This window comes from Ursus arctos, chromosome X (genome assembly GCF_023065955.2).
Source record: "Ursus arctos isolate Adak ecotype North America chromosome X, UrsArc2.0, whole genome shotgun sequence".
NCBI classification, from domain to species: domain Eukaryota; kingdom Metazoa; phylum Chordata; class Mammalia; order Carnivora; family Ursidae; genus Ursus; species Ursus arctos.
Window position 1 is genome coordinate 38,950,722 of NC_079873.1, and position 24,121 is coordinate 38,974,842.

Sequence of the window (24,121 nt, forward strand, 5' to 3'; positions counted from 1 at the left end):
CCATTAAAAAGGAGAATTACAGACCGATATCCCTGATGAATATGGACACCAAAATTCTCAACAAGATCCTGGCTAATAGAATCCAACAGTACATTAAAAGGATTATCCATCATGACCAAGTGGGATTCATCCCTGGGATGCAAGGGTGGTTCAACATTCGCAAATCGATCAGTGTCTTAGATTTTATCCAGAAGGAAAAATTCAGAAATCATATGATTCTCTCAATAGATGCAGAAAAAGCATTTGACAAAATACAGCATCCTTTCCTGATTAAAACACTTCAGAGTGTAGGGATAGAGGGTACATTCCTCAATCTCATAAAAACCATCTATGAAAAGCCTACAGCAAATATCATTCTCAATGGGGAAAAGCTGGACGCCTTTCCCTTAAGATCAGGAACACGACAAGGATGCCTACTCTCGCCATTATTATTCAACATAGTACTAGAAGTCCTTGCAACAGCAATCAGACAACAAAAAGGGATAAAAGGTATTCAAATCGGCAAAGAAGAGGTCAAACTGTCTCTCTTCGCAGATGACATGATACTCTATATGGAAAACCCAAAAGACTCCACCCCCAAACTACTAGAAGTTACAGAGCAATTCAATAATGTGGTGGGATACAAAATCAATGCTCAGAAATCAGTTGCATTTCTATACATGAACAATGAGACTGAAGAAAGAGAAATTAGGGAATCCGTTCCATTTACAATAGCACCAAAAATCATACGTTGTCTCGGAATTAACTTAACCAGAGAGGTAAAGGATCTATATTCTAGAAACTACTAGAAACTACAAATCACTCTTGAAAGACATTGAAGAAGACACAAAAAGATGGAAAAATATTCCATGCTCATGGATCGTAAGAATTAACATAGTCAAAATGTCTATGCTACCCAGAGCAATCTACACGTTCAATGCCATCCCGATCAAAATACCAATGACATTTTTCAAAGAACTGGAACAAACAGCCCTTAAATTTGTGTGGAACCAGAAAAGGCCCCGAATCGCCAAGGAATTGTTGAAAAGGAAAAACAAAGCTGGGGGCATCACATTGCCGGATTTCAAGCTGTACTACAAAGCTGTGATCACAAAGACAGCATGGTACTGGCACAAAAACAGACACACAGACCAACGGAACAGAACAGAGAACCCAGAAATGGACCCTCGGCTCTTTGGGCAACTAATTTTTGACAAAGCAGGAAAACACATCCAGTGGAAAAAAGACAGTCTCTTCAATAAATGGTGCTGGGAAAATTGGACAGCTACATGCAAAAGAATGAAACTTGACCACTCTCTCACACCATACACAAAAATAAACTCCAAATGCATGAAAGACCTCGATGTGAGACAGGAATCCATCAAAATCCTAGAGAAGAACATAGGCTACAACCTCTTTGACATCGGCCACAGCAACTTTTTCATGACACATCTCCAAAGGCAAGAGAAACAGAAAATGAACTTGTGGGACTTCATCAAGATAAAAAGCTTCTGCACAGCCAAGTAAACAGTCAAAAAAACTAAGAGGCAGCCCACGGAATGGGAGAAGATATTTGCAAATGACAATACAGATAAAAGATTAGTATCCAAGATCTACAAAGAACTTCTCAAACTCAATACACGGGAAACAAATAATCACATCAAAAAATAAAGAGAAGGGGGAATAAACCATGAGAGACTATGGACTCTGGGAAACAAACTGAGGGCTTCAGAGGGGAGGGGGTGGGGGAATGGGATAGGCTGGTGATGGATATTAGGGAGGGCACGTATTGTATGGTGCACTGGGTGTTATATGCAAGTAATGAATCATGGAACTTTACATCAAAACTAGGGATGTACTGTATGGTGACTAACATAATATAATAAAAAATATTGTTAAAAAAATGGGCAGAAGATATGAACAGACACTTTTCCAATGAAGACATACAGATGGCTAACAGACACATGAAAAAATGTTCAAAATCATTAGCCATCAGGGAAATTCAAATCAAAACCACATTGAGATACCACCTTATACCAGTTAGAATGGCAAAAATTGACAAGGCAGGAAACAACAAATGTTGGAGAGGATGTGGAGAAAGGGGATCCCTCTTACACTGTTGGTGGGAATGCAAGTTGGTACAGCCACTTTGGAAAACGGTGTGGAGGTCCCTTAAAAAGTTAAAAATGGAGCTACCCTATGATCCAGCAATTGCACTACTGGGTATTTACCCCAAAGATACAGACGTAGTGAAGAGAAGGGCCATATGCACCCCAATGTTCATAGCAGCATTGTCCATAATAGCTACATTGTGGAAAGAGCCGAGATGCCCTTCAACAGATGACTGGATTAAGAAGATGTGGTTCATATATACAATGGAATATTACTCAGCCATCAAAAAGAACGATTTCTCAACATTTGCAGCAACATGGACGGGACTGGAGGAGATAATGCTAAGCGAAATAAGTCAAGCAGAGAAAGACAATTATCATATAGTTTCACTCACTTATGGAATATAAGAAGTAGGAAGATCGGTAGGAGAAGAAAGGGAAGAAAGGGGGGTAAACAGAACGGGGAATGAACCATGAGAGACTATGGACTCTGGGAAACAAACTGAGGGCTTGGGGGGGGGGATGGGATAGGCTGGTGATGGATATTAAGAAGGGCACGTATTGCATGGAGCACTGGGTGTTATAAGCAAGTAACGAATCATGGAACTTTACATCAAAAACTAGGGATGTTCTGTATGGTGACTAACATAATATAATAAAAAATTATTATAAGAAAAAAAAGGACCTATATTAAAGCTTCTACGTATTGTTTGAAATGTTAAAACATAAATCTAAGTAGCCAGGAGGAACTTCACTCTGTGTGGTCCCCAAGGCTCCATTAACTCTGACCCTCAGGCAAGGACCATCTCCAAGCCTGGTGGGGGCTGCCCTCCTGCCCCCCTCTCTGGGCCCTCCTCCCCCAGGCTGTTCCCCAGGAGGCACAGCCCAGCCTCCTCTGAGCTGCTGCCTGCTGACAAGGCTGCCAGAATCTGTTGCCATGGCAACCTTCTCAGTTACCAAGGCCCCCCAGTGGGACATCATTGGAGCAGCTGGTGACATTTGAATACGGACAGTGTGTATTGATGTGAACGTTCCCAATTGTGATGACCACAGTGGGTTTTAAAAGGGAATCCTGGTTTTTAGAAAATGTACAGTGATGTGTTATGGGTGAAGGGACATTGCACCTGCAGTCTTAAATGGTTCATAAGAGTGCATTTAAATGTAAGTCCATGCATATAGATAATAGATAGATATAGACACAGAAGACAACAAAGCGAACAGAGCAAAATGCAACCAACTGGTGAATCTGGGCAGAGTCTACAAGGAGTTTCTGGTATTGATTTTGAAATTTTCTGTAAATTTGAAACTATATCAAAATTCAAAGTTATAAAAACAAAAAAGCAAAATAAAATACGTGTCTAAGCAGAATGTAAAAGGTTAACTGTGTATCTTAATCCCTAGAGCAACTATTAAACTAAAAAAATGAGATACTGACAAAAAGTAAATATACCGAAAATAGAATAAATTCCAATTGCACTTCCTGTGTAAGACCTGTGCCATCAAAACTACAATATTACTGAGATGGATTTTAAAAGACCTAAATAAATAGAGAGATACATCGTGTTCATGAATTGGAAGGCTCAATATTGTTAGTACTTCAGTGATCCGCAGATTTAATGCAATCCCAAACAAAATCTCCGGAGGCTGTGATGTAGAAACTGACAAGCTGATTCTAAAATTTAAATGAAACTATCAAGGACCTAGAATAGCCAAGACATTATGAAAAGGAAGAATAAAGCTGGAAGATGCATATCATCTGATCTGAACACTTCATGTAAGGCTCTAGTAATTAAGAAGTGTGGTATGTAGACCAACGCATATGTGTTCAACTGTTTTCAACAAGGGGGCCAAGGTAAACTGATAGAGGAAATACAGCACTTTCGAAAATGCTGCTGGAATAATTGAATATGCATAGGCAAAAAGAAAGAACATTGATCCTTACCTCACACCAGGTATTAAAGTACTTCTCTCATGTCCATTGGCCTAAATATAAGAACTAAAATTGTAAATCTTCTGAATGAAATCATACGAGGAGTTCTTTGTTACCATGGAGTAGAAAGAGAATTGTTTAATAGAGCACAACAGGGGGCGCCTGGGTGGCACAGCGGTTAAGCGTCTGCCTTCGGCTCAGGGCGTGATTCCGGCGTTCTGGGATCGAGCCCCACATCAGGCTCCTCCGCTATGAGCCTGCTTCTTCCTCTCCCACTCCCCCTGCTTGTGTTCCCTCTCTCGCTGGCTGTCTCTATCTCTGTCGAATAAATAAATAAAATCTTTAAAAAAAAAAAATAGAGCACAACAGGCATGGATCGTAAAAGAAAAGCTGGATAAATTGGGCATTATCAAAATAAAGAATGTCTTTTTTTGAAAGACCCTATTAAGATAAAAACAAGCCACAGCCTGGGGGGAAACACATGGGAAACACATAGCTGCTAAAGGACTGGCATCCACAATATATAAACAGCTCTTAACCATTTGATAGCAACAAAAATGGTAAACGTTACCACAAACAGCTCACCCAAGATGTAGAGATGGCAAATAAGCACTTGAAAAGATGCTAAACATTAGTTATGGGAGAAATGCAAATTGAAATCAAAATGAGAAGCTCCAACACAGCTACTAGAAAGAAAGACTAACAATACTCAGTACCAAGTGCTAGCAAGGATGCAAGACACCTAGAAGTCTCCACGTTGCTGATGGTCGACAAAAATGGTACAGCCGTGCTGGGAAACAGTGTGGTGATGTCTTGTGAAGCTAAACATACATTCACCCTATGACCAAGCAATTCCAGTCCAGAAACTTACCCAAGAAGATAAATACGTGTCCATACAAACACCAGGACATGAATGTTCATACCAGCTTCTTTCATAATAACCAAAAATTCAAAAAAATTCAAATACGCGTAAACTGCTTAGTAAATAAACAGATATAACATTATTTACCTTCAAAAAGGAACAAAATGCTGATATACATCAAACATGGATGAACCTAAAAAGCATTAAGGTAAGAGAAAGAACCAGGACACACGAAATTATTTACTATTACATGCATTTTATATGATATTCTAGAAAGAATAAATGAGAAGAATAGAAATGAGAAGATTCCAAATCCAAATCCCAGATATGGAAGTAAGAAAGAATTTTAATTACATAGGGGCACAAGGGGATGCTTTAGGGGAATAAAGAGGTCCGATATGTTGATGGTGTTCGTGGTTACATGACTAAATCTTCGTTAAATCTACAGAACTATATACACATAACAAAGGTGAACTTCAGGGCATATAAGTTATACCTCAATAAACCTCACTTAAAAAAACAACAGTCACATCCGCATAAATACATAATGAAAACACATGGAAAACACATATGGGAATTCGTTAAAACATTATTACATACAACCAAATATCATATGGTGCTATTTATGAATTTCCTTTTATTAAAGTAACTATTAAGCATTAAGGACAAACAATATTAACTAGTAGTGACCTCTAGTTAATGATACGCCTATGGAAGTATTTAGGGGTGAAGTGTACCGATCTCTGAAACTTACTGAGAAACTCATCACAAAAAGAAAGCGGACTGATGGAAGGACAGAGGAATTGGTACACAGACAAGACAAAAGCAAATACAGCAAAATGTTCATTGTAGAACCTAGGGGGAACTCCATGGGAGTTCAAACTAGAATTCTTTCACTTGTTCTGTGTGAAAATTATAATAAAATGTCGGGGGAAAGGCTAGACAGAGAACAGCAAAGTAAACCCAGCGTAGGTACAGAAAAGGAAATAAAGGTAAAAGGGGAAGTGAACTACATGGGCTTGGACAAGTCGGATTACTGCAGTGAGGCCGCTCTTGAGACTAACCATTCCTAGATTTCCCTTGTCTCACAACGACCAGAGAAGTTTTTTTAAAGATCTACTTATTTATTTGAGAGAGAGAGAGAGAGCAGGGGGACGGGCAGAGGGAGAGGGAGACAAGCAGACTCCCCGCTGAGCAGAGAGCCCGAAGCAGGGCTGGAGCCCTGGACACTGAGATCGCGACCTCAGCCAATATCAAGTGTCAGACACCCAACTGACTGAGCCGCCCAGGAGCCCCATCAGAACAACCAGAGAATTTCTGGGACCTGCCAGAAATTTCCTCCAGGTCCAGGGGAATATGCAGTCCCAAAGTAGCCTGAAGTCTGGAGAAATGGGGGAAGAGAAAAAGCTGTCCAGTAATGAGTCCATCCACCGGCTCCTGTCTTTCTCATCCCACCTGACCCCATGCTCCTGGGTGAGGCCTGGCTGTGCCTCCCCAGCCTTTGAACGCTTCTTGCGATATTTAAGCCAGTGGCTCTTAATTGGCCATGGGCATCGGGCTATCTGCAGTGTCAGTCACAGTTCGCAAACCAGGACCACCCCGGGCTTTCTGGAACAATGTCCACAGGCTGGGGCCTAACCGTGAGGATCCTGAGGGGTCCGCAGGTCACCATGTGATACGCCCTGGGTTAACAAAGACTGTAGTAAGACATACTCTATTATCAACAACAATACAAACAGTGAAAACCACTACCGAAAGCTCCCAGGGGGCCAGGCACGCTTTTTGGTGCTTTACGTTCATTCACTCATTAAATTCTGACAATCCCGTAAGTTCAAACAGGCAAAGAGACTTTGAGCCGAGTGTGCAAGGGACAGCTAGTGCGCAAAGAAGCCGGAAGTTGAATCCGGGCCGTGAGCTCCAAGGCCGGGCTAGTGACCGCTCGCTGTGGAGGAACACTGAGCCTCCTCCCTCTGCCCTCCTCCAAAAGGAAAAATTGTTTATCGAATGTTCCACCAGCCCCACACCTGGACAGGTAAGAGTAAGATGCAGGCGTTCTCTCTAGGGTTCCGTGTTCTAGGCAGAGAATAAGCCACAGACACTTAGCCAGCTTTGAAAAAAGAGTTACCAAACGGAATGCAAAAACAGAAGCTTCGCTCTATTATTTACCCTTATAAACGTACCAACAGAGAAACGAGCATTGTGAAGAGCTGAGAGAAGACCAAGGTGTAACTGAGATAAAGCCGGATTGTTCAGAGAGAGGAGATAAAACAGAAATCTCCAGAAGAGCAGCTGTGAAGTGATTCCCGGGACCCAGGCGGTAGCCATCAGCAGAACTACAAAGAGAAAGCCCGAGAAGAAGTGAACTTGGAGGTGCGGCTGGGAACGTGCTGACGTGACCTGGACCCCGCCCTGCCCGCACGCACACCCAACGTGGCTGCACTTCCTTCCAACAGAACAGTTTTTCATATGAGGGAACTGGACTCCAGGGGGGACTGTGCCTCCGAGTTTCTGCCTCCTGCTTGCGGGACATGAGTGAACTGAGAAAGGAGCCTCAGCCACTCAGCCACTTCAATTCCTGGACACCCCGGAGGTGGGAAAAGCAGGCCAAGAGCAGAGCAGAAAGGCGGATGCATCTGGACAAGGCGGTGGATACGGGTTTGACGGAGCACAAAGGGGACACTGTACCCCGAAGAGCCCTGGGAGAGGCGACAGGGAGGTGGGTGCAGACTAGCCCAGGGAGGCCCCCAGAGAGCGGGTGCAGAGCCCAGCAGAGGCCGGTCCTGGAGAAGCCATCCAGGGTGGGCGCCCGGGGCAGCCGCTGTGAGTGCACCAGAAAAAGGGGAAGAGCGGCATCTGAAGTGTGTGGATCCCCACCAGGGACCCAGAGCCAGACCAACCAAACCCACAAACGAGGCAAAGAGCCACTGGGCCCAGGACGGAGGTGGCGCTCACGGAAGCAGGCTGCCCGGGAGGGATGTCCTCTCCAGGTCCCTTGTGTTCTGAGTCAATACAGAGAAGACACGGAAGACAAAATAGCTGAGCAGGAGGGACGCAGTGATGAGAGCAGGAAGCTGACAACAGGCAGAGTCGAGTCACATTTGGAAGAGACGGAGGGGCTGAGAAGAGAGGACTCTGGCCCACGAAGGCTGACGCTGTTGAGCACGACGGGAGCACAGAGAGAGCACGGGGGGCTGCCCGGCCTGGCTGAGCTGGAGGCCACCAGCAAAGCTTGCGGTCCCCACCACTCCACCAAGCCAGGCGGAATGACTCCCTGAGGCTGAAGAAGACTCCCAGCATCAGATGTAAAGGGCCCACAGACGACAAATAAAGAGAAAGCGTCACACCTACATCCCATGTCTTCTGAGAAAAAGGCCGATACCAAGGGAGGGAAAACACCGTCAAAGCTTCCAGAAAGGAGGGGGAGCAGGAAAGGGGGAAGGCCACCCAGGCTACCGGAAGGTGGACATGGGATCTGAAGAGCAGCGGTGGCCGCACGGTCTGAACCCCGAGAAGGACAGGGGGCTGCAGAAGGGTGGTGGGGAGGGGGCATCGTGTGGATACCACGGCGGCTGGTTTCATCGAACCCAAGTCACATCCCCCAGTCTAGGGGCTTTGACAAGAGCTCCCAGGCCTGCCCGTGACGCCCAGCTCTCGCAGACCTCCTAGGTCCCTGGCCCCGCCCGACTGCCCCGGGCGTGCTCACCTGGGTAGCTGCGCGTTGGCGGCTCTCCCTCTGCCCTCCTGGCCTCTTCTCCTCGACCCAATCGCAAGACCTCATCTGGTTTGGGAACCAGGTATCCTGAGGAGGGGAAATGACACAGGACGTCATTAGCAATACCAGAGGCATTCCGGGAACCGAGACCTATCCTTGCCAATCAGAGACAGTACGGCCTTGGAGCCGGCCCCGTGTGGACAGTTCTGTGCCCCTCGGTGCAGAACAGTCGCCGAGAGGGCGAGAGCACAGACATCCTGGGCGGGGTGTACATGGGACTGTGACTTCTCAGCGGTGAGCCTGAGGTCCAGTCTCATTCCAGGCTTCAGAGGCCCCGGAGCGGGCAGCAGCCGAGGTGACACGAGCACGTGTGTCCCAGGCACAGTGTGCAGCCGTCCCTCACCCACGGACACCAGGTGGCTGTAGTTCTCCAGCGTGACATCCCTGTAGAGGTTCTTCTGAGCGGAGTCCAGCTGCTGCCACTCCTCCAGGGTGAAGTCCACAAACACATCCCCGAAGGTCAAGGATTCCTGCAACAGCACATTCCTCATCAGCCCAGAGTGCCGCGCTTGGTCTTTCACACGTAGTGGAGAGTCAATGTGCTTCCCACCCCAGGAGATCCCAGACAGAGGACAGACTGGCTGCTCACAGTGGAACATCAGCTGCCCAGGGTCACAGAGCGAGGACAGAGGGATGAATGCATGCGTTCTGCTTTCCACACGCACGTTGGCAACACGACTGCACTGCCTGCCCCGACACCACTGCTCTTTGCTGCTCACCGCACAACCGTACAGCGTATGGAGCGCGTATGTCACCTAAGGTATTTTACACTTCACAAACAAACAGAGAAGGTGGTAAAGATCTCTTCCTCTGGAATCGCAATCCTTCAGCTCACTGACGGAACGCACACCGAGCTGGGAAGTCCAGCGGATATCAAGAACGATAAAAACACACTTTCTGAACTGAAGGGGCTCCCGTCTAGTAGAGGGAGAGACACTGACAAACCACAGGTAAGGGAGGGCGGGCAGGAGGGCGGGCTGCCTGTGCTCCCAGGGCAATGGGAGAGGCAGTAGAGGAACGGCGCCTAGAAAGAAGTCCGTTCTGCTCGGGGCGGGCAGAGAAGGCTTTGCAGAGGACACAGAGCTATGACAACAGTCCTGAACACAGCTCTTCAGTCAGGACTGGGAGGTAACAGAACATACACACTGGTCGTGGCTCTAGGTGCCTGTTGCACAGCTAAAACCCTTACAAATCCCCATGAGAGAAGAACTGGAACATCTCACATTCTTTTTTTTTTTTTAAAGACTGTATTTATTTATTCGACAAAGATAGAGACAGCCAGCGAGAGAGGGAACACAAGCAGGGGGAGTGGGAGACGAAGAAGCAGGCTCATAGCGGAGGAGCCTGATGTGGGGCTCGATCTCATAACGCTGGGATCGCGCCCTGAGCTGAAGGCAGATGCTTAATCGCTGTGCCACCCAGGCGCCCCTTGGAACATCTCACGTTCTAATGAGGTGACTGGACGTGAGCAGATGGGGCTGCAGACCACAAAGGCCAAGCTGTGACTGGAAGCTCTGGACTGCTCAGCCCCACCCACCCTTCTCCGGAGATGGAAGAGGGGCTGGAAATGGAGTTAACAACTGAGCGTCACTGCGTAAGGAAGCCGCCATACCATCCCCCCTGCATGGGTCTCGGGGAGCTTCCAGGTGCGTGAACACATCCATATTCCGGGAGGATGACGCTTCCCAAGTCCACACAGACAGCAGCTCTTCTGCTCAGGGCCTTACAGGCCTTGCCCTGTGTTCATCTGGCTGTTCACGTGTGCCCTTCATCGCAGCCTTTAATAAACTGTGAAATGTAAGTAAGGGTGTCCCGGAGTCCTATGAGCTGCTCTAGCAAACAATCGAATCCAAGGAGGGCGTCACTGGTCCCTCTGATCCACAGCCAGCTGGTCAAAAGGCCGCAACTCAGGGCTGGCGTCCGAGGGGGGTGGGGGGGGCAGTCTGGTGGGACTGACCCCTCAAACCGTGGGATCCCATGCTATCTCTAGGGCGACGGCGTCAAAACTGAGCTCCGGGTAGGACACCCAGCTGGTGCGGCAGAGAGCTGTTTGGGTGGGGAAGCTTCTACACATGTGCTGACCAGAAGTGTCAGAGATACAGAGCTCTGTGTGAGGGCGGAGGAGCCACGCTGGAGGAGGACAGGCAGGGAAGACACAGTGGGAAACGACCGGGCTGTTCCCACCCGAACGCGGCCGCACCGGGTTGCTCTTTCAGTCACCCAACTGCTAATCGTGGCTAACCCAGCAGGAGACGGAACAGGAAGCAGGAGGGTGGGAGTCTGCCCTGGTCAGCAGATTGAGGTGAAAAAGGAAAGGTCTGTGTTTGGTCTTGTCAGCACCAAACAAAAGCTCACTTTTCTGAGTGCCCAGATCCCTATCAGAGAGAGAGCAAGACCCACCTGGTGACCCCCTGGATCTCTTCCTGCCCCCCCCTCACTGGCTGGCCTGCAGTCCAGGAGACAGGTGGCACCCGCCAGGCCCCAACAGGCCACACGGGGCAGCCAGTTACCCAGCGCTGCAGAGGGAGACAAGCCAGGACAGGCCTTGTGCAGCAGGACAGTGACAGGCAGGTGTCGCCCCAGGAGGAGCTCTCAGAAAAACCCACCACCCATCAACCTCCCAAGTGACAGCTCAGGTGTCAGGGACCATGACCACACTGCTGAGCACAGGGGAATCACTGGCTCAGAGGCCCTCAGCGGTCAAAATCCACGAACACAGAGCGTCGGACCTAGAGCCCTCACCTCCAGACCTAGACCCTTGCAGATGACACACGCTCACAAGGAACACACTGAAGCATACGCGGCTCAGTACTGCTGCATCATTTCCTACAGCAAAGCACAAGAATATGGTCAGGGTACATCCGTGGCACAAAGGTAAATACACGATAAGGTATTTGCAGCCAGTGGAATATCACAGAGCCATTGCTGTAAATGGGGCACCAGCGGGGTGAGTGAGCCCTCCAGGGGAACAGCCGGCAATGTCTGTAGAAACTCTTCACTGTCACCCCAGGAGGAGGGGTGGGGACACTGGCATCAAGGGAGGGCAGGGCAGGGATGTGGTTAGATACCCTCCAGCGCACACAACCGCCCTCCACAACGCATTTGCTGGCCCCAAAGTGCAAGCATGCCCAGGTGCAAACCCCGGGGTTGTTCAAACACACAATGAAATGGAATGCTCGTGGAAAAGTCCAGAATGTGCTGTAATATGTAAAGAAGGAAGAGATCCAAAGTAAATGGCATTCTGATGTGGAAAGAGATGTGCATACGTGATCTCTCAAGAACGTAAGGAACAAGGAAGGAGACGGGGCATGGGGCGACAGGGAGAATGAATCTTCACCTTTTGTTAAACCAGCTTTTCTTTCAATCTTTTACCATATGTACAAATCATTTTTCACAGAGCTCGATTCGACGTATTAACACTCTATTCAGAATGTGTTTAGAATCTTGACACCCATAGTCTCAAATCGATCAGCTGTATAATTTATTTCCTTAGTACCTTTATCAACTTTCAGGTTAAGTGGCCTCATAAAACAAACTGGATCCCTTTTCAACTTTCAGCGGCCTGGAAAAGCTGAACACAGACATTATCTGGTCTTTAACATTTTGGGAAAGTCGCCATTAGTCTAGGATGTGGGACAGCCGGTTCAAGTGTGACTACCTTTGACCCCCAAATCCAACTTACAGGTGTATCCTCCAGAAGTACCCACACTGTTGAACACACACAGGAAGAGTCATCCAAGAGGCACCGTAGAGAACAAAGAAAATTCGAAAGCTGACTGTGCACGAACAGAGCAACAGTCGAGTGATACACCCAGAGCGCGGCACGGAAAGTGCAACCGTCCCTCCTCACTGAGGAACAGCTCCCAGAAAGAGCCGGGCGGGAAGAGCAAGACGGGAGTGGGGCTGGGAGGGCACCCAGGCAAACGCTCACCCCACGCGGCCTGTGGGCCTGAGCTCAGCTTGTGAGACTGGCGGAAAGCCAGCCACCCCACACCAGCACCACGCTGTTACCAGCGGGCACTCTGAGGAGAAACGTGGCACCGGGGGCGGAAGAAACAGGGATGTTCCGACAACTCTTTAGTGCACAGAATGTCAAGCATGGACTTACTTTCCTTATTTGATCACAATGGAAAAGCGAACAGGGAGGTGGAAGCGAAGTCAGGCAAAAGCACCCGAGTCTATGGGCTTCGACGAGCTTCCCTGAGAAGTAGAACAAAGAGGAGGTGCCCTTCCTGAAGAAGAGGTAGATGAGAACACTGGCCTTCTTTCTGTCTTTTCTGTTTGATAGTTTTGGGTTCTGTGGTGAGGGGAAGGATCGGAGGAACCGGGGCTGAATTACAGCTTGAACGGAAAACAGCCAGAGCAGAGCGGAGTGACAGATTTGTCAGGCTTACTATACAGATGCCCTGAAGCTGCCTCAAGTTCCCTGGAAACAAGGAGGGGGAAACGAGGAACTCACCTGGGCAGTGCCCATCCTGTTCTGCTCTGGACAAAGGGCAGGGATCTAGGAAGACAGAATGAGGGGGGTCGAGATCAGTGCACTCAGCCACGAGACCATCCCCACCAGCCCGATGACAATCACCCTTGTCCCTGGGGAGATGATGTGCGAACGAGCCTGGGAGCTCGAGCCCGGTCCCGTGGGACATGGATAAGCTCGTGTGGGCTTTGCGCAGGGCCTGTGTCTTAGGGCTGCCGAATTGCCCTCAATGAATCCTGTTGCATTTCTTAACGTATTTAAAAGCAGATGACGAAAACTCAAGTGCAGGGCAAGCTCATTTGTTCACCAACAGGTACACAGTGGGGGACGGCAGTGTACCAGAACGTTTACTAACAGGTTGGCACTGGTTTTCTCGGACTGGTGATTTCAGTTTTCCTCTTCTGTTTACTTGGTATTTTTGAATGTGAACATTGTTACTCATAAAATGGAAATGAAAACGGATTACACCGAGCCCCAGAGGTGACAGACCCTGAGCAGAGTCTGGAGGACCGGGACCTCTGGCTGTGTCTGTAGGAGGGAGACAAACCAGGGCTGGACAAGGGGCAGGGAGCGGGGAGGGAGGTAAAGAACCCATCACCTGTCCTTCCACGGGGAGCTGGAAACCACTGACCTTGCCACCCTGGGCACACTGCCCTTCACTGCCTGCCTCCACCCGTTCCTGGCTCGTGACTTCCTCCTTTCCCAGGATGTCCATTCAATTGCCTGCTCTTCCCTGCCTGGCAGTTTTCTTCCTTGTTTTTTTTAATTTAATTCATCTATTTGACAGAAAGAGAGTGCCCGTGTGTGGACACACAAGCAGGGGGAGCTGCAGGCAGAGGGAGAGGGAGAAGCAGGCTCCCCACGGAGCACGGAGCCCGATGCAGGGCTCGATCCCAGGACCCTGGGAACATGACCTGAGCCAAAGGCATTTGCTTAACCGACTGAGCCACCCAGGTGTCTCTGCTTGGCAGTTCTCAAAGCAAAGTCTCCGCAAGGAGCTTCTGCACAGAGTAGCTGGTGTCACCGCAGCAACTCGTGTGGCGGCCTCAGGACACCAGGGTTCAGCTCCATGCAGCTTAACCACTCATGCTCTCAGGCCCAGTCACAGCAGCACCAAAATGAGGTAGGAGAACCGGAAGATAGGGTACCTCCGGACTACTTGCAAATTTTAGCAAGGAAAAAAGAAAACAATACAAAACTATGCTGCACTTTCCTCAGACTAGGAGGACATTCAACATTTGTGTAGCGGTGGATGGGATGTTCACTCTAGGGCTGACTCAAAGCCAGAAATAGCCAACGGAAAGGAGGGGGGCATTCTGGGGCGCCTGGGTGGCACAGCGGTTGAGCGTCTGCCTTCGGCTCAGGGCGTGATCCCGGCGTTATGAGATCGAGCCCCACATCAGGCTCCTCCACTATGAGCCTGCTTCTTCCTCTCCCACTCCCCCTGCTTGTGTTCCCTCTCTCGCTGGCCGTCTCTATCTCTGTCAAATAAATAAATAAAATCTTAAAAAAAAAAAAAAAGAGAGTCCTGCGAGGCTGGCAGTGACCTCGTCACCCTGATCTTGCCCTTGCAGGACTGTGGCAGGCCACCGTCCTCATGGCAGCATCCCTCCATCCACCTGCACGTTTCATCTCTCTCCTCCGATGGGGTCCGACTGCCACCGTCACGCCGGGGGCATGCTCTCTCTCAGCTGGAGGAGGGACAGAGGCCACTGCAGGTCAGTTCCTCTTGAACCTGCTGTCCTCTAAGCCTCCACCCTCTGCCCTAGGGGCCGGGTCTGTCCTGGAGTCTGCACCCCCTGCCTGAGACCCTGAATCCTCTGCCCTGCTCTCTGGGTCTGGGCTGAGGCTCCTCCTCCTAGGCCCCTCATAATAGTTCTCTTCTTTCTAAGGATGCAGGACCCAAGGATTCAGAGACAAACGCATCTCAGCTGGGACCATTCCTGCAGCACCACCTCTGTGCCTCTGACCCAGGGGGAACTCACCTTCTGAGGCCTCAGACTGGCTCTTCTGCACACTAGGAAGTCCAGGTGCCAGTGAGCAGGAACCTGCAGCTGGTGAGCAGTGGTCTCAGGGAGGCACCCTGCTCCTGGAAAGAAGGCCCACACAGCAGATGCAACTAGCAACCCCTATGATGGAGTCAAGTAGAGGAAAACTCAGGGGAGCCTGCGTGGCACAGCGGTTAGGCGTCTGCCTTCGGCTCAGGGCATGATCCCGGCTTGTGGGATCGAGCCCCACATCGGGCTCCTCCACTATGAGCCTGCTTCTTCCTCTCCCACTCCCCCTGCTTGTGTTCCCTCTCTCGCTGGCTGTCTCTATCTCTGCCGAATAAATAAATAAAATCTTTTAAAAAAAAGTTGAGGAAAACTCAAATGTTTTACTTTATGGAGGGACGCACAAGGCCTCATCTGAGTTTGAAGAGTAACCTTTAGTAGGACCCCGATTACCACCAGACAAGGAGCTGAGCACTGCCTTCTCTCATAATAGTCCCTGCTCTGGAATCACGGATTGCCTGCTCTGTCGCTTTTATTCCCTTAGTGAAAACGTTGAGGGCCCGCTCTCTGCCTGTACTATGCGCTGCAGATACATCAGGCAACAATATAATCAGAGTTCCCCGACCTTGTGGAGCTGTAGTCAAGCAGGGAAGGCAGAGGGCAACCACAAACTTGATGGATTTCGGGAACGTTAAAAAGGCATAAGTGCTAGCAGGGGGAAAAAGACAGAAGGATCCCCCGGGGTTGACCAGCTGTGCGACTTTGGACAGGTGTCCGAGCCTTTCTGTTCTTTCTAGCTCGCAAGAAAATGAGGAGACTCGTAGCACCTGCTCACGGGCTATCGGGAAGATGACCGGGAACCCCAAGGGCGCCTCGCACTTACTAGGCACTCAGCAAATTCACTGACTGTATCGCTCGCCGTCGCCCCCGGCCCGCTGTGCGCACTCAGCCCGCCGCTTGGTGCCGCGAGCCCGCAGGGGCGCAAAGCCATCACCCCCGCCCTCCCCTGCAGCCCGTGTCCGCTCCGCCTCCCCGTACTTGACTCCCACAGCCCCACAGTCAGGGCGTATAACAACAACCGGCGCGACCTCGCACCGCCCTCGAGTTGGCGGAGTACTTCCGCTCCCGTCGCCCTGCTGCCCGAAGTCGGAGCGGAGCGCATGCGCACGAGCGGTTGAGGGGGCGGGGCCTCCCACTGCGTATGGCCAAGATGGCGCGTGTCGCGGACCGTGATTCGGCCGGGGCTCGTGTGAGGCGCGGTAGCGACTAGTGCGCGCGAACATTTTCCGCGACGCGTCGCACATCATGCTGATGAGGTGCGGCGGGGGCGGGAATGGCGTCTCCGGGCGGCGAGGTGCCAGCGGAGGTCTCAGCGGCTCCGGTCCCTCCGCCTCCGAGACCGAGCCGCTCTCTCGCGCGCAGGTCGCTGCGCACCCTCCACGCCTCAAAGCCACCCTGTCCGCTTCCTTCAGCTCGTCCGAATGAGAAACTGTAGTGGTGCCTGTGAGGTCCTCAGCGGCACATGGGCGTGGCCATCTTGGGGGCGGGGCCGTTCCCTGATTGTCCAGCCCGCCCCAGGTCCAGGGGTCAGAGAGAGCAGGGGGAAGTGGCCCCGAGGAGGGTCTGGGAGCTGGACTGGAGGGGCAGCCGCACCCACAGACGAGGAAACCCCGATGCCTGATTCTCCTGAAATAAATCGTGTTGCTCCCGTTTCAGGGACCCTGGGCGTCCTGCGAGAGTGGTTGTTGCTTTCTAACAACACTGCCTCAAGGAGCAGAGAGCCTCGGTGTCGGCCCGTGGCAGCCACTGGTAGCATGGCTGCTAAAAAAGTCTGTACGTGCCCTTGAGGAACGTTTTCTCTTTCTGTCAGGGTCTGGGAAGAAGAGGCCAAGTGTGTGCTGCCCTTGTAGCTGCCTGGTCACCAAGCAGTTCTGTGGGCCACGCGTGGTCGGGTCTTAGCTCAGATGCACCCAGTTCCTTCTGAGCTAGAGCCAGCAGGTGCCCTGCACTGTGGGAGAAGCCTGTGACAAAGACCAGCATGCGATCCATCAGACGTGTGTAAGCTCCCGTTTGAACATACTGCTTTCTCCCTGTCTTTCCCTTTCCCCTCTATGAGTTCACTAACATTCCCCGGGTGGTTTGGAGGTTCATAGCCCAAACCTACAGCGCAGAGTTCTGGGAAGTGACTGTCCAGGCCTTGTGTAGGAGTCCCAGAAGAGCCTGTTCTCCCTCACGCGAGTGAGTGGGTACTGCCTCCCACTGTGAGTGCATTCTTCCTGCATTTGAAAGTGGTGGCCAGGCTCAGAGATGCTACCTGTTAATTTCTAGAGGAGGGGTGACCTGCTAACCTTCTTTTCAGACATCACTATGAGGAGGCAGGAAAAACTTAGTAGAGTTAGTATGGTAGTGTCCCGAGAACAATCGAGAAACCCCCAGCTGCAGAAGTACCTGATCTTTGGCCCTGGTCAGACTCTCCCTGGATCCTGATAAGACAGGGACAGGTACTTGCACACAAAGGGAAGACCTAACGGTTTGGGTGGGGACTGGGGAAGGACCCATGTTTTTTACTCCTGCAACGCCAGCATTTCTAGTGTGACCGTGTCATTTCGGAACCAAGAAACGTGCAAGGTGTTCTTTCAGTCCGTCCTCTGCCTTGTGTATTAGGATGTATCAATTCAGAGGGGAGAAGGCTTCATTCCACCACTTGCTGGCCCCTTGTGTCATAGCTGAAGACCACCTGCCTAAAGGGCTGTTGTGACTGATGTTGGGTGCATCTCAGAGCCCCAAGCCCAGGATTTAGCCCACAGCAGGCACCCGATGTGTGGTGGCGGTTGACATTCTTTTCTCCCCACACTCAGTTCCATGCCGGTGCCATTGCTGTGCCTTCCCGGAGTGTGGGCTTCCCCTTTGCCACCTTCTTGCACGATTGGGCCCATGCCTGGTTCCGGCCTCACCCAGGATCACCATTTGTATTCAACTGAAAACATTTTTTCCGTCGGCCACTAGACTTTTAATGATGTGAAAAGTAATTGTAAAGGGTAAACCTAGGAGGCCTGGATTGCCCAAGGCCCGTGCATTCCACAGAAAATCCCGTGCGAGGAGGACTGGTCCTTGTCTGGCTCCTGGGAGACCACCACTAAGCCCCTGTCACATTCTGCCTAGTCAGAGTGTTTTTGTATTCTAAGCATCGCTGTTCCAGTTTGGCCCGATAGTTTATGCAAACAGTGTGACTTATGGTGAACATCTGGTTCTGTCTGTGTGAGGCCCTGGGCCGTGCTGTGTCAGTTTGACATCTGGAGGGCTGTAGACAGAGGAGCTCGAGTCAGTCCCATGCATGCTGCATGCCCGCACAACCTCCAAGAAAATCTCTGGACCCCAAGTCTTGGGTGAGCTTCCCTGGCTGGCCACGCTTTGCAGGTTTTGTCACACACCATTCCCGGGAGAATCAAGCGGTGACCGTGGGGCTCTTTTGGGAGAAGACAAGTGGCGTGTCATGACTGGTTGCTGCTGGACCTCACCCTGCACCTTTTCCCTTTGCTGTTCTACTCGGCACACTTGCCCTGTCAGAAGTCATAACCGTGCACCACACAGCTCAGAATGCCCCACAGCACTGACAGGTACAACAGCTTTTCCGAGTCCTGAGTCCTGAGGAATCATCCAGCTTGAGGGGTCTTGGAGACCCACATTCCACCGTTGTGCAGATGCTCGGATGGGTCCTCACTCTACAGTGTGTTTTTTTTAATGTTTTTTTATCATATTATGTTAGTCACCGTACAGTACACCCTGGTTTTTTATGTAAAGTTCGATAATTCATTAGTTGCATACAGGACCCAGTGCACCATGCAATACGCGCCCTCCTTACTACCCATCACCAGCCTATCCCATTCCCCCCCCCGAAGCCCTCAATTTGTCTCTCAGAGTCCATAGTCTCTCATGCTTCATTCCCCCTTCTGATTACCCCCCCTTTCTTTATCCCTTTCTTCCCCTACCGATCTTCCTAGTTCTTATGTTCCATAGATGAGAGAAACCATATGATAATTGTCTTTCTCTGCTTGACTTATTTTACTTAGCATTATCTCCTCCAGTGCCGTCTATGTTGTAGCAAATGTTGAGAACTCGTTCTTTCTGATAGCTGAGTAATATTCCATTGTATATATGGACCACAACTTCTTAATCCAGTCATCTGTTGAAGGGCATCTCGGCTCCTTCCACAATTTAGCTATTGTGGACAATGCTGCTATGAACATTGGGGTGCATATGGCCCTTCTCTTCACTACGTCTGTATCTTTGGGGTAAACACCCAGTAGTGCAATGGCTGGATCATAGGGTAGCTCAATTTTTAACTTTTTAAGGGACCTCCACACTGTTTTCCAGAGTGGTTGTACCAACTTGCATTCCCACCAACAATGTAGGATGAAAACACAACGGTCCAAAACCTATGGGATACTGCAAAGGCAGTCCTAAGGGGAAAATACAGAGCCATCCAAGCCTAACTCAATAGAAAAATCTAAAATGCAGTTTCTATATTCTCACTTCAAGAAGCTGGAACAGCAACAGAGGGACAGGCCTAATACATGCACGAGAAAGCAGTTGATCAAGATTAGAGCAGAAATCAATGAATTAGAACCTAGGAGTACAGTAGAGCAGATCAAAAGAACTGGAAACTGGTTCTTTGAAAGAATAAATAAAATTGACAGACCACTGGCAAGACTTATCCAAAAGAATAGAGAAAGGACCCAAATTAATAAAATTATGAATGAAAAGGGAGAGGTCACAACCAACACCAATGAAATTGGAAGGATTATTAGAAACTTTTATCAACAGCTTTATGCCAATAAATTAAGCAACCTGGAAGAGATGGAGGCCTTCCTGGAAACCTACAGTGTGTTTCTACCATCCCAGTTGGTGGAGCTTCTGAACCGAGTTTGACTCTGCCCTCAGCAATACGCGGGTTGCAGCCCCGAGCAGCGGCATCCAGAGGGCACGGCTGTGCTTTTCCACCGCTGAGGGGCGGAGGTGCTGGGTGCGTGCCCTAGGCAGGAGCTGAGCGAGCTTGCTTTCTTGCTGTGCTCTGCCGAGGGTCCCCGGTACCTGCCTCTTCCCGGAGTTCTTCCCCACAATGGCCGAGGTGACAGGCCCGTCAAACAATGCGTTGCTGCTCTTTGAACTACAGGAGTCGCTGTCAAGAATGGAAGGCCAGTTGCAGGCGTTCTCCTGTCTGGACCGCACTGCCCTCTGTCCGGCCGGCCGTGCAGATTGCCAGAGGCGGGAGCACACCAAGAGTGAGCGGCGCTGCTGTAGTCAGAAATGAAGGTCTTGGGGGCCAGTCCCTGTAGTCATCTGTGCTTTATAGTCCCCTCCTCTGTTGAAGTCACTGTCTCCTGTGACTTTAATAGTTGTTTTTGTCAGATATCTTTTCCGTGGGTAACTTTTACTGTAATACTGGTTCATGTAAGAAAATCGTTGCCTACAGTCAAATAGATTTTTACTTTTCTGCCCGCTTCGGGTATCTCCGTATGGATTTCCTATTGGTTCATAATGTTGAAGCACAGAACAAAATGCTTAATGTCCATCTCTAGTGTGAATTTCCCATGCTAAGCCAGGGATGACTCATGAATTACAATTATTTACATTTCATTTTGTTGTCATAATAAATTAGTTGATGAATAAAGTATAAGCTATGGGTAAAAGATTGTACTGTAGATGCATATCATCTCTATTTTATATGAATTCGCTGATGCTGAGTAGGAGGTGAACACATTCTTTCCTGTCTTCGTTCATTACATTTATCAGGGTGTCTCCAAGACGAATTCTCTCACGCTTTCCAACAGTGCAGCCATGTCTGTATTTGGGATTTCCCAAATCGAATACATTTGTAGGATTCTCCCCAGCAAGAATTATGTCACATTGATGAGGGCGAAGTCATGTCTAAGGGCCTTTCTTTCCTCATTGACATCATTTATATATTATTTCATTTATGTTCATTTCAGTACGAATGCTGTGATGTTGAGTAAAATGTGAGGATTGGCGAATTCAGCACATTTGCAGGATTTCCCTTCAATGTCGATTTTCTTTTGTTGAGTAAGGTGTAGGTATTGGCTGAGGCCATGTTCCTAACTTTTTTTTTTTTAAGATTTTTAAAATTTATTTCACAGAGACCATGCACAAGTAAGGGGAGCGGCAGGCCGAGGAAGAGGGAGAAGCAGGCTCCCACACAGCAGGGAGCCCGTTGCAGGGCTCGATCCCAGGACCTGGGGATCATGACCCGAGCCGAAGGCAGACATCCAACCGACTGAGCCACCCAGGTGCCCCTCCGTGTTCCTAACTTTAACAAGGTTCCTATTCAGTAGGAATTATCTAATGCTGAATAAGTTGTAATCCAGAACTAAATGCATTTGTAAATTGATTTAAATCATAGGCTTTCTCTGTACTCTCTGCATAATCTGATGTTAACACAGAGTCTAAGCATCACATAAAAGCCTGTCTTTTCTCCAAAAGACAATCTCTGTCCTTGAGCAAACAAGTAGAATTCCTTTCACATCCATTTCATTTCAAGGGGGTTTCTTTTGCATAAGCAACTTGCTTTATTATAACTAAATTTATTTGGGAATATTTGATCATACATATAATACCGTTCTCTAATTTCTTTTGTGAAATTTTTGTGAAAAATTTCTTTTAACAACCACTGACTTCAAATGGAAACCTTCACCAGTTACATTTGCCTCTCCTTTTCTCAGTGTTTTTCTTTAGTATGGATAACTCTCTTACCTGAAATGCCTCCCTTTTCCCCTCTGCATCTCAGATCAACCTTTGCATTGTCACTTTTTTTTCTGAAATGAAAATTGTATGATTCTCAGTATGCGTGGACCTCCTAGCTAGATACCAACTAGGGACTTTGTAGAATCTAGAGTAGCCATCATGCACATGTCAGTGATAACTAGTAAAATAAATATACTAGGAAGAATTATGCACATCAAAAAGCAAAAATACAACTCTAAATAAACCTAAGAAGATTGCACATCATCTATATAAAAGAAAAGAAACTATATTTCTGAATATAAATGCAATACTCTAAAAAAACCAATTGCCCATAAACCTAGTCCATGAATTTCAGGCACTTTGAATCATTATCCTTGTGAATCATTATCCTTAATAAAATCAAGGGCCAATAGTACAATTCATCATTTTAATTGTCAGGGAAACTATATATATGAAAACAGCCAAGGGTATTCTGAGGATAGTTGTAATAAGGGAAGACATATTATTCTCCGTTATAAACTACACTAAATAAAACGTGGCACACAGAAAAAAATTTAAAAATATAATGTGGTATAGAGCAGAATTAAAGAGATCACTGAAACAGTAAGAAATGAGAATCAAGTATGTGAAACACTAAATGTCTAAAGTTTAGCTAACAAGAGTATGAAAAAATAAGAAATTGAGAGCGGAATTTGACTTACTATATACAAATTCTCTTTTTTCTTTTTTTAAAAAAGATTTTATTTATTTGACAGAAAGATAGACAGCGAGAGAGGGAACACAAGCAGGGGGAGTGGGAGAGGGAGAAGCAGGCTAACTGCCGAGCAGGGAGCCCGACGCAGGGCTCGATCCCAGGACCCTGGTATCATGACCCAAGCTGAAGGCAGACACTTAAAGACTGAGCCACTCAGGTTCCTCTATATGTAAATTTTCTATTAATTTACTTAATGTTAGGTTATGATGGTTGACAAAAAAGTAGAAGTGGTCCAATGTATATTCATGCAGATATGGAAAATAATATATGACAAAAGTGTCAGGTAAACAAAACCAACCTGAAGCCATGAAGTAAATCCTAGACTTCATTATAACATCTTTAAGGGACACCTGGGTGGCTCAGTCAGTTAAGCATCTGCCTTCGGCTCAGGTCATGATCCCAGGGTCCTGGGATCAAGTCCCGCATTGGGCTCCCTGCTCAGTGGGGAGTTGGCTTCTCCCTCTACCCCTACCCCTGCTTGTGCTCCCCCTCTCTCATGCTCTCTCTCATGTTTTTTCTCTCTCTCTCTCAAATAAATAAAAAAGAAATCACTGAGAAGAAACTGGAACCCTCCTACTTTGCTGGTGGGAATGTAAAAAGGTACAGCCATTTTGGAAAACAGTTTGGCAATTCCTCAAAAAGTTAAACATAACCATATGGCCCAGCAATTTCACTCCCAGGTGTACACCCGAAAGAATTGAAAACGTGTTCACACACAGAAAAAACTTGCACATGAATGTCCATAGCTGCATTATTCCTAATAACCGAAAGTGGAAATAAACCAAATGTCAATCAAGTGATGAATAAACAAATTGTGGTATATCCATACAAAAAAATATTACTTAGCAATGAAAAGGAATGAAGTCCTGATACAATAAACAATTGTGGATGAGCCTCAAAAACATCATAAGCAAAAAAAGCCAGACACAAAAAGCCACATGTTCTATGATTCCATTTGTTAGAAATATCCAGAAGATGGGTGCTTGGGTGGCTTAGTCCGTTGAGCGTCCTACTCTTTGTTTTGGCTCAGGTCATGATCTCATGGGTCATGGGGTCCCCACATTGGTCTCCATGCTCAGCAGGGAGTCTGCTTGAAGATTCTCTCCCTCTGCCCCTCCCCCACACTTATACACGCTCTCTCTCTCTCTCTCTCTCTCATAACTAAATCTTAAAAAAAGAAATATCCAGAACAGACAAATCTCTAGAGATATGAAGTAGATTAGTGGTGGCCAGTGGCTGAAGGGAAGGGGAAATGGAGTGACTGTTAGTGGTTTATTAGTTTGCTAAGCCATCTGGATGGCTTAAACAACAGAAATTTATTGTCTCACACACACACACACACACACACACACACACACACAAAAGAAATTTATTGTCTCAGTTCTGGAGACTAGAAGTCGGAGATCAAGGGCCTGTGCTCCCTCTGAAGGTATGAGGGAAGGTTTCTGTCCTAGTTTCTGGTAGTTCCTCTGCTTGTGGCAGC

The 24,121-nt window shown here is 48.4% G+C and overlaps 2 protein-coding genes across 3 annotated transcripts in view; one reads left to right on the forward strand and one right to left on the reverse strand.

The window, feature by feature from the left end:
* Positions 1–15,455, forward strand: part of KRBOX4 (KRAB box domain containing 4) — a 69,913-nt gene extending 54,458 nt beyond the window's left edge. Inside the window, exons 6-7 of the mRNA XM_048213498.2 lie at positions 14,706–14,849; positions 15,024–15,455. Coding sequence (XP_048069455.1) covers positions 14,706–14,849; positions 15,024–15,100 — 221 coding nt within the window. The 3' untranslated portion in view covers positions 15,101–15,455. The remainder of the gene's footprint in view (positions 1–14,705; positions 14,850–15,023) is intronic.
* ZNF674 (zinc finger protein 674) overlaps positions 1–19,110 on the reverse strand; it is a 38,946-nt gene extending 19,836 nt beyond the window's left edge. Inside the window, exons 1-5 of one of the 2 annotated variants that reach the window (XM_048213488.2) lie at positions 16,009–19,110; positions 15,117–15,260; positions 13,114–13,158; positions 8,998–9,124; positions 8,586–8,681 (exon numbers count right to left, since the gene is read on the reverse strand). In XM_048213488.2, the coding sequence (XP_048069445.1) occupies positions 8,586–8,681; positions 8,998–9,124; positions 13,114–13,158; positions 15,117–15,260; positions 16,009–16,287 (691 nt within the window). In that variant the 5' untranslated portion in view covers positions 16,288–19,110. The remainder of the gene's footprint in view (positions 1–8,585; positions 8,682–8,997; positions 9,125–13,113; positions 13,159–15,116; positions 15,261–16,008) is intronic. The other variant, XM_048213489.2, reaches the window with a different exon arrangement.
* Between the last annotated feature and the right edge of the window lie 5,011 nt (positions 19,111–24,121).